This window comes from Oncorhynchus kisutch, linkage group LG18 (genome assembly GCF_002021735.2).
Source record: "Oncorhynchus kisutch isolate 150728-3 linkage group LG18, Okis_V2, whole genome shotgun sequence".
Classification (NCBI taxonomy): Eukaryota; Metazoa; Chordata; class Actinopteri; order Salmoniformes; family Salmonidae; genus Oncorhynchus; species Oncorhynchus kisutch.
The window spans coordinates 68,891,593-68,903,774 of record NC_034191.2 but is presented as its reverse complement, the minus strand read 5'-3'; the positions used below and the strand labels follow the sequence as shown (position 1 = coordinate 68,903,774).

The 12,182-nt window shown below is 42.3% G+C and overlaps 1 protein-coding gene across 1 annotated transcript in view; it reads left to right on the top strand.

The window, feature by feature from the left end:
• The first annotated feature begins 418 nt into the window (after positions 1-418).
• The window catches only part of LOC109909889 (mitogen-activated protein kinase kinase kinase 15), a 95,865-nt gene continuing 84,101 nt past the window's right edge, over positions 419-12,182 (top strand). Inside the window, exon 1 of the mRNA XM_031795302.1 lies at positions 419-1,375. Coding sequence (XP_031651162.1) covers positions 1,048-1,375 — 328 coding nt within the window. The 5' untranslated portion in view covers positions 419-1,047. The remainder of the gene's footprint in view (positions 1,376-12,182) is intronic.

Genomic DNA, 12,182 nt, shown 5'->3' with positions numbered 1-12,182 from the left:
CACACGTGTGTGCATTTGTTTTGTGTGTGAGCGTGTGTGTGTGTGTGTGTGTGTCTAGTGCCACTCCACTGCTCTTTACTCTGTTGATTCAGTTAATTAGTCTGGTAGAACATGACTGAGTCTCCATAGAGCACTGGACACACACACACACACGCACACAGGCTGCTGTTTTCTTGCTTGTTTATACTGCTGTATTTGCTGTGTGTGTATGTTTTGTAGGCAAGTGTGTGTTACCATCTCTGTCTCTTCAGGTAGTGTGTGTGTGCATTTGTGTGTGTCTTTGCGAGTGTGTGTTGCTTCGACTAAAGACAGAGATCGTGTGCGACAGGTCCAGAATGTCCTCGGGGCAGTGGACATAACTCAAAATAACTTGACTGTGTATGTGAGTGTGTGAGTGTTGGCTGGCTAGCTGGGGGTGTCAGATCAGAGGACAGACAGTGTTTTATATTTAGCTGCAGCGGCAGCAGCACCTCAGCCCTGCTAGAGAGCTCTACAACCCAACTGTCTATGTGTGCTGTTCAAGTACCTCTGGGAAGTATAAGCTGTTTTGAAGAGCGTGTATGTGTGTGAGTGTGTGTGTTGTAGAAGGACAGAGCCTGAGGAGATGCACATACCCCGTCCAGACCAGCGTGTGAGTATTTGTGGGAACAAGCGGTGCAGCGTCTGACAGAACCGGAGAGGAGAGGTCTGGATCGACAGATTCACACGCTCCACCGGGCACTAGGCAGCGGACAGCCGGTTTGCTGACTTTTTGATTGTTGACACATTTTCTCAGAGCCATCATATAACTCTCTTTCTCTCTCTCTCGCTCGCTCACTACTCCCCCCCCCCCCCCCCTCGTCTCTGTGATAGTGTTGAACTAGCCTGATCTGGTCTGGTTGGTAACACAGTAAGGTAATGATGTGTGAGGTGCAGTCAGTGGACAGACTCAGACCCACACGACTCCCCAGGCAACAGATGCACTGAGACACTAGCTCAGCTCCAATCCTCAGGAGGAGAGGAAAACCGAGGAAGAGCGAGACGAACTCCGCTTTCACCCCTGGGGCCATGGACACGGCTGGTCAGAGTGTGCCGGCGACAGAGGCAGGGGGAGAGGGTCGAGGAGGGGGGGGGGAGAGTCGCGAGGGAATGTTTGTAGGGTCTGTGGACCGGGAGAATGTGTCCAGCCCAAGCCCCTCCACAAAGCAGCGCTCCCTGAGGGCAGTCTATGTGCTGAACGATGGGCTGAAGGCAGTGCTGGCGACCAGCCCCGAGTCGGGGGCACTCCAGTGTCTGCAGAGAGCCTGTGATGCAGAGAGCGCTCTGTTGACCACCGTCACCTTCGGACGACTGGACTTTGGAGAGACCTCGGTGCTGGACACCTTCTACGATGCAGGTTTGTGTGTGTGTGTCATTATTAATTCTCACAATCATTTCAACAGTTGAAGTTGAGTTTTGATCTGCTCCTGGGGTTTTTGAAAAATGCTTTTTGCAGGAAGAAAGATTACAATACATGATATTTGTAAAGTTATGAGCAGCTTTAGCCGGGTTAATGAAGATTGAGATTCATAATATATCGGTAATAGGAGTTGTCATTGTTTTATTGTGATGATAAACTCACGCAGTATGCACACGTGGTGAACAGACTGGCAAGATAATGACTCGAACAATCCACGAGGGCGCGCAGGAAAACATGCAGCAACACATAGATACCAATTTATTTATTTATTTATTTATTACAAAGGATTTTAAAAAATATGTAAAAATATTCCAAGACTGGAAGCTGTATAAGAAAATATATAGACGAACTTAATAGTGTACTTTATCTTACAGCATATTATTTATGCAGCAACGAACACCAAGGCCACATGTTATTTCCTTGTTCTGGTCTGGTGTCCTGACCTTAACCCTACTAACCCCTGCCCTATCCCTACCTGCCTGCAAGCTCTCCAGGAACACATTGCCTGCCTGCCAGCTGGAAATATGGTGTGTGTGTGTGTGTGTGTGTGTGTGTGTGTGTGTGTGTGTGTGTGTGTGTGTGCGTGTGACAGACTGGCCTTGTTGCGTGTGCCGTTGGTATCACGCTGTGTTGACCCACTTCCTAGTAACACGTGATGTGTTTGTTATATCGGTCAGCTTACAATATTAACTGTCATGATGTTGATGATGATGGCTATGACACACTGACATGTTGTGCTGCGTTCTCTCACTCCCTCACACTCTCTAATAAGACACAAGAAGTCGACACGCGTGTGCGGCAGCATGGCTGTGTAAGATGATCCTCAGACTGCTATCATTTCTATTTATACCATACCATTATGTTGTCCACACCTCGCCTACAGCTGCTCCCGAGCCGGGTGACCAAACAACAACACCAGGGCTGCCGTCGGTAGGCAGGAAACAGGACAAAACATTTTCCAACAGAGGATATACTAACGTTACCTGAACTTGTCCAACAAGAAGCACTAAATTTAATTGATCTTGTAAAAAATGTGGCTAGGTTAAAACCTACTGAACACAACTCTGAAGAACGGCAATCCTTGTCAGCACTACCACCATAATACAGACACTACCACTATAATACAGACACTACCACTATAATACAGACATTACCACTAAAATATCAACACTACCACTACAATACAGACATTACCAATATAATACAGAAACGACCACTACAATACAGACACTACCACTACAATACAAACACTACCACTATAATACAGACACTGCAACTACAATACAGACACTACCACTACAATACGGATACCACCACTACAACACAGACACTACACCACCAATACAATACAGACACTACCACTACAATACACACACTACACTACCACTACAATAGATATACAAACACTACAGCACAGACATTACCACTATAATACAGACACTACAATACAGACACTACACTACCACTAAAATACAGACACAACACTACCACTATAATACAGACACAACACTACCACTATAATACAGACACTACACTACCACTACAATACAGACACTACACTACCACTACAATACAGACACTACACTACCACTACAATACAGACACTACACTACCACTAAAATACAGACACTACATTACCCCTATAATACAGACACCACCACTATAATACAGACACTACACTACCACTACAATACAGACACTACATTACCACTATAATACAGACACTACCACTATAATACAGACACTACATTACCACCATAATACAGACACTACACTTACCACCATAATACAGACACTAACACTACAACACAGAAACTACCACGATAATGCAGACACTACCACTACAATACAGACACTAAAACTACAATACAGACACTAACACTACAACACAGAAACTATCACGATAATGCAGACACTACCACTACAATGCAGACACTACCACTATAATACAGGCATGACCACGATAATACAGACACTACCACTACAATACACACACTACACTACCACTACAATACAGACACTACCACTACAATAGATATACAAACACTACAGCACAGACATTACCACTATAATACAGACACTACCACTACAATACAGACACTACCACTAAAATACAGACACTGCCACTACAATACAGACATGACACTACCACTAAAATACAGACACTGCACTACAATACAGACACTACACTACCACTGCAATACAGACACTACCACTGCAATACAGACACTACCACTGCAATACAGACATTACCACTATAATTCAGACACTAAACTATGACTACAATACAGACACTACCACTACAATACAGACACTACACTACCACTACAATACAGACACTACATTACCTCTATAATACAGACACCTCCACTATAATACAGAAACTACAATGATATTGCAGACACTACCACTACAATACAGACATTACCACTATAATACAGACACTACACTACCACTAAAATAAAGAGACTGCACTATAATACAGACACTACCACTACAATACAGATACTACACTACCACTGCAATACAGACACTACCACTATAATACAGACACTACATTACCACCATAATACAGACACGACCACCATAATACAGACACTACACTACCACCATAATACAGACACTACACTACCACCATAATACAGACACTACACTACCACTATAATACAGACACTACACTACCACTATAATACAGACACCACAACTATAATACAGACATGACCACCATAATACAGACACCACAACTATAATACAGACACTACACTACCACTACAATACAGACACTACATTACCACTATAATACAGACATGACCACTATAATACAGACACTACACTACCACTACAAACAGACACTACACTACCACCATAATACAGACACTACACTACCACTATAATACAGACACTACACTACCACTACAAGACAGAAACTACCACGATAATGCAGACACTACCACTACAATATAGACACTACCACTACAATATAGACACTACCACTACAATACAGACATTACCACTATAATACAGACACTACACTACCACTAAAATACAGACACTGCCACTACAATACAGACACTACACTACCACTACAATACAGACACTACCACTGCAATACAGACACTACCACTACAATACAGATACTACACTACCACTGCAATACAGACACTACCACTATAATACAGACACTACATTACCACCATAATACAGACACTACCACCATAATACAGACACTACACTACCACCATAATACAGACACTACACTACCACTATAATACAGACACTACCACTACAATACGGATACCACCACTACAACACAGACACTACACCACCAATACAATACAGACACTACCACTACAATACACACACTACACTACCACTACAATACAGACACTACCACTACAATAGATATACAAACACTACAGCACAGACATTACCACTATAATACAGACACTACAATACAGACACTACACTACCACTAAAATACAGACACTACAATACAGACACTACACTACCACTAAAATACAGACACAACACTACCACTATAATACAGACACAACACTACCACTATAATACAGACACTACACTACCACTACAATACAGACACTACACTACCACTACAAAACTGGCACTACACTACCACTACAATACAGACACTACACTACCACTACAATACAGGCACTACATTACCACTATAATACAGACACTACCACTATAATACAGACACTACATTACCACCATAATACAGACACTACACTTACCACCATAATACAGACACTAACACTACAACACAGAAACTACCACGATAATGCAGACACTACCACTACAATACAGACACTACCACACTATCACTACAATACAGACACTACCACACTATCACTACAATACAGACACTACCACTGCAATACAGACACTACACTACCACTACACGACAGACACTACCACTATAATACAGACACTACACTACCACTAAAATACAGACACTGCACTACAATACAGACACTACCACTACAATACAGATACTACACTACCACTGCAATACAGACACTACCACTGCAATACAGACACTACCACTGCAATACAGACACTACCACTGCAATACAGACACTACCACTGCAATACAGACACTACCACTACAATACAGACACTACCACTACAATACAGACACTACCACTACAATACAGACACTACCACTACAATACAGACACTACCACTACAATACAGACACTACACTACCACTACAATACAGACTCTACCACTACAATACAGACACTACACTGCCACTACAAGACAGACACTACCACTATAATACAGACACTACACTACCACTACAATACAGACACGACCACTTCAATACAGACACTACACTACCACTGCAATACATACACTACACTACAATACAGACACTACACTACAATACAGACACTACCACTACAATACAGACACTACATTACAATACAGATACTACCACTACAATACAGACATTACCACGATAATACAGACACTACACTTCCACTAAAATACAGACACTGCCACTACAATACAGATACTACACTGACACTACCACTACAATACAGATACGGCACTACCACTACAATCCAGACACTACCACTACAATACAGATACTACACTACAACTACAATACACACACTACCACTACAATACAGGCACTACCACTACAATACAGATACTACACTTCCACTAAAATACAGACACTGCCACTACAATACAGACACTACCACTACAATACAGATACTACACTGACACTACCACTACACTACAGATACTACACTACCACTACAATACAGATACTACACTACCACTACAATACAGACACTATCACTACAATACAGACACTACACTACCACTACAATACAGACTCTACCACTACAATACAGACACTACACTACCACTACAATACCGACACTACCACTACAAGACAGACACTACCACGATAATATAGACACTACATTACCACTACAATACAGGCACTACCACTATAATACAGACACTACACTACCACTACAATACAGACACTACCACTACAATACAGACACTACCACTACAAGACAGACACTACCACGATAATACAGACACTACTCTACCACTACAATACAGACACTACACTACCACTACAATACAGACACTACCACTACAATACAGACACTCCCACTACAATACAGACAAATCAAATCAAATCAAATGTATTTATATAGCCCTTCGTACATCAGCTGATATCTCAAAGTGCTGTACAGAAACCCAGCCTAAAACCCCAAACAGCAAGCAATGCAGGTGTAGTAGCACGGTGGCTAGGAAAAACTCCCTAGAAAGGCCAAAACCTAGGAAGAAACCTAGAGAGGAACCAGGCTATGTGCGGTGGCCAGTCCTCTTCTGGCTGTGCCGGGTGGAGATTGTAACAGAACATGGCCAAGATGTTCAAATGTTCATAAATGACCAGCATGGTCGTATAATAATAAGGCAGAACAGTTGAAACTGGAGCAGCAGCACCGCCAGGTGGACTGGGGACAGCAAGGAGTCATCATGTCAGGTAATCCTGGGGCATGGTCCTAGGGCTCAGGTCCTCCGAGAGAGAGAAAGAAAGAAAGAGAGAAGGAGAGAATTAGAGAACGCACACTTAGATTCACACAGGACACCGAATAGGACAGGAGAAGTACTCCAGATATAACAAACTGACCCTAGCCCCCCGACACATAAACTACTGCAGCATAAATACTGGAGGCTGAGACAGGAGGGGTCAGGAGACACTGTGGACCCATCCGAGGACACCCCCGGACAGGGCCAAACAGGAAGGATATAGCCCCACCCACTTTGCCAAAGCACAGCCCCCACACCACTAGAGGGATATCTTCAACCACCAACTTACCATCCTGAGACAGGGCCGAGTATAGCACACAAAGATCTCCGCCATGGCACAACCCAAGGGGGGGCGCCAACCCAGACAGGAATCAACCCACTCAGGTGACGCACCCCTTCCAGGGACGGCATGGGAGAGCCCCAGTAAGCCAGTGACTCAGCCCTGTAATAGGGTTAGAGGCAGAGAATCCCAGTGGAAAGAGGGGAACCGGCCAGGCAGAGACAGCAAGGGCGGTTCGTTGCTCCAGAGCCTTTCCGTTCACCTTCCCACTCCTGGGCCAGACTACACTCAATCATATGACCCACTGAAGAGATGAGTCTTAGTAAAGACTTAAAGGTTGAGACCGAGTTTGCGTCTCTGACAGGGGTAGGCAGACCGTTCCATAAAAATGGAGCTCTATAGGAGAAAGCCCTGCCTCCAGCTGTTTGCTTCGAAATTCTAGGGACAATTAGGAGGCCTGCGTCTTGTGACAGTAGCGTACGTGTAGGTATGTACGGCAGGACCAAATCAGAGAGATAGGTAGGAGCAAGCCCATGTAATGCTTTGTAGGTTAGCAGTAAAACCTTGAAATCAGGCCTTGCTTTGACAGGAAGCCAGTGTAGAGAGGCTAGCACTGGAGTAATATGATCAAATTTTTTGGTTCTAGTCAGGATTCTAGCAGCCGTATTTAGCACCAACTGAAGTTTATTTAGTGCTTTATCCGGGTAGCCGGAAAGTAGAGCATTGCAGTAGTCTAACCTAGAAGTGACAAAAGAATGGATTAATTTTTCTGCATCATTTTTGGACAGAAAGTTTTAGATTTTTGCAATGTTACGTAGATGGAAAAAAGCTGTCCTTTAAATGGTCTTGATATGTTCTTCAAAAGAGAGATCAGGGTCCAGAGTAACGCCGAGGTCCTTCAGTTTTATTTGAGACGACTGTACAACCATTAAGATTAATTGTCAGATTCAACAGAAGATCTCTTTGTTTCTTGGGACCTAGAACAAGCATCTCTGTTTTGTCCGAGTTTAAAAGTAGAAAGTTTGCAGCCATCCACTTCCTTATGTCTGAAACACATGCTTCTAGCAAGGGCAATTTTGGGGCTTCACCATGTTTCATTGAAATGTACAGCTGTGTGTCATCTGCATAGCAGTGAAAGTTAACATTTATGTTTTCGAATAACATCCCCAAGAGGTAAAATATATAGTGAAGACAATAGTGGTCCTAAAACGGAACCTTGAGGAACACCGAAATGTACAGTTGATTTGTCAGAGGACAAACCATTCACAGAGACAAACTGATATCTTTCCGACAGATAAGATCTAAACCAGGCCAGAACTTGTCCGTGTAGACCAATTTGGGTTTCCAATCTCTCCAAAAGAAGGTGGTGTTCGATGGTATCAAAAGCAGCACTAAGGTCTAGGAGCACGAGGACAGATGCAGAGCCTCGGTCCGATGCCATTAAAATGTCATTTACCACCTTCACAAGTGCCGTCTCAGTGCTATGATGTGGTCTAAAACCAGACAGAAGCATTTCGTATACATTGTTTGTCTTCAGGAAGGCAGTAAGTTGCTGCGCAACAGCCTTTTCTAAAAAATTTGAGAGGAATGGAAGATTCGATATAGGCCGATAGTTTTTTATATTTTCTGGATCAAGGTTTGGCTTTTTTCAAGAGAGGCTTTATTACTGCCACTTTTAGTGAGTTTGGTTCACATCCGGTGGATAGAGAGCCGTTTATTATGTTCAACATAGGAGGGCCAAGCACAGGAAGCAGCTCTTTCAGTAGATTAGTTGGAATAGGGTCCAGTATGCAGCTTGAAGGTTTAGAGGCCATGATTATTTTCATCATTGTGTCAAGAGATATATTACTAAAACACTTGAGCGTCTCTCTTGATCCTAGGTCCTGGGAGAGTTGTGCAGACTCAGGACAACTGAGCTTTGAAGGAATACGCAGATTTAAAGAGGAGTCCGTAATTTGCTTTCTAATAATCATAATCTTTTCCTCAAAGAAGTTCATGAATTTATCACTGCTAAAGTGAAAGTCATCCTCTCTTGGGGAATGCTGCTTTTTAGTTAGCTTTGCGACAGTATCAAAAAGGAATTTCGGATTGTTCTTATTTTCCTCAATTAAGTTAGAAAAATAGGATGATCGAGCAGCAGTAAGGGCTCTTCGGTACTGCACGGTACTGTCTTTCCAAGCTAGTCGGAAGACTTCCAGTTTGGTGTGGCGCCATTTCCGTTCCAATTTTCTGGAAGCTTGCTTCAGAGCTCGGGTATTTTCTGTGTACCAGGGAGCTAGTTTCTTATGATAAATGTTTTTAGTTTTTAGGGGTGCAACTGCATCTAGGGTATTGTGCAAGGATAAATTGAGTTCCTCAGTTAGGTGGTTAACTGATTTGTGTCCTCTGGCGTCCTTGGGTAGACAGAGGGAATCTGGAAGGACATCAAGGAATCTTTGTGTAGTCTGTGAATTTAAAGCACGACTTTTGATGTTCCTTGGTTGGGGTCTGAGCAGATTATTTGTTGCAATTGCAAACGTAATAAAATGGTGGTCCGATAGTCCAGGATTATGAGGAAAAACATTAAGATCCACAACATTTATTCCATGGGACAAAACTAGGTCCAGCGTATGACTGTGACAGTGAGTGGTTCCAGAGACATGTTGGACAAAACCCACTGAGTCGATGATGGCTCCGAAAGCCTTTTGGAGTGGGTCTGTGGACTTTTCCATGTGAATATGAAAGAATATTATCTGCTATGACTACAAGGTCTGAAAGGAATTCAGGGAACTCAGTGAGGAACGCTGTATGTGGCCCAGGAGGCCTGTAAACAGTAGCTATAAAAAACAGACACTACATTACAACTACAATACAGTTACTACCACGATAATGCAGACACTACCACTACAATACAGACACTACACTCCCACTACAATACAGACACTCCCACTACAATACAGACATGACCACTATAATACAGACACTACCACGATAATACAGACACTACCACGATAATACAGACACTACCACTACAATACATATACTACCACTACAATACAGACATTACCACTATAATACAGACTCTACACTACCCCTAAAATACAGACACTACCACTACAATACTCACACTACCACTACAATACATACACTACCACTATAATACAGACACTACACTACCACTACAATACAGACACTACCACTACAATACAGACACTACCACTGCAATACAGATACTACACTACCACTACAATACAGACACTACCACTACAATACTCACACTATCACTACAATACATACACTACCACTATAATACAGACACTACACTGCCACTACAAGACAGACACTACCACTATAATACATACACTACAATACAGACACTACAATACCACTACAATACAGACACTACCACTACAATACAGACACTACCACTACAACACAGGCACTACACTACCACTACAATACAGACACTACAATACCACTACAACACAGACACTACCACTACAACACAGACACTACCACTACAATACAGACACTACACTACCACTACAATACAGACACTACAATACCACTACAATACAGACACTACAATACCACTACAATACAGACACTACAATACCACTACAATACAGACACTACCACTACAATACAGACACTACCACTACAATACAGACACTACCAATACAGACACTACACTACCACTACAATACAGACACTACACTACCACTACAATACAGACACTACCACTACAATACAGACACTAACACTACAAGACAGACATTACCACTACAATACAGACACTACATTACCACTACAATACAGACACTACATTACCACTACAATACAGACACTACACTACCACTACAATACAGACACTACACTACCACTACAATACAGACACTACCACTAAAATACAGACACTACACTACCACTACAATACAGACACTACCACTACAAGACAGACACTACACTCCCACTACAATACAGACACTCCCACTACAATACAGACATGACCACTATAATACAGATACTACCACGATAATACAGACACTACCACGATAATACAGACACTACCACGATAATACAGACACTACCACTACAATACATATACTACCACTACAATACAGACATTACCACTATAATACAGACTCTACACTACCCCTAAAATACAGACACTACCACTACAATACTCACACTACCACTACAATACATACACTACCACTATAATACAGACACACCACTACAATACAGACACTACCACTACAATACAGACACTACCACTGCAATACAGATACTACACTACCACTACAATACAGACACTACCACTACAATACTCACACTATCACTACAATACATACACTACCACTATAATACAGACACTACACTGCCACTACAAGACAGACACTACCACTATAATACATACACTACAATACAGACACTACAATACCACTACAATACAGACACTACCACTACAATACAGACACTACCACTACAACACAGGCACTACACTACCACTACAATACAGACACTACAATACCACTACAACACAGACACTACCACTACAACACAGACACTACCACTACAATACAGACACTACACTACCACTACAATACAGACACTACACTACCACTACAATACAGACACTACAATACAGACACTACAATACAGACACTACAATACCACTACAATACAGACACTACCACTACAATACAGACACTACCACTACAATACAGACACTACACTACCACTACAATACAGACACTACACTACCACTACAATACAGACACTACCACTACAATACAGACACTAACACTACAAGACAGACATTACCACTACAATACAGACACTACATTACCACTACAATACAGACACTACATTACCACTACAATACAGACACTA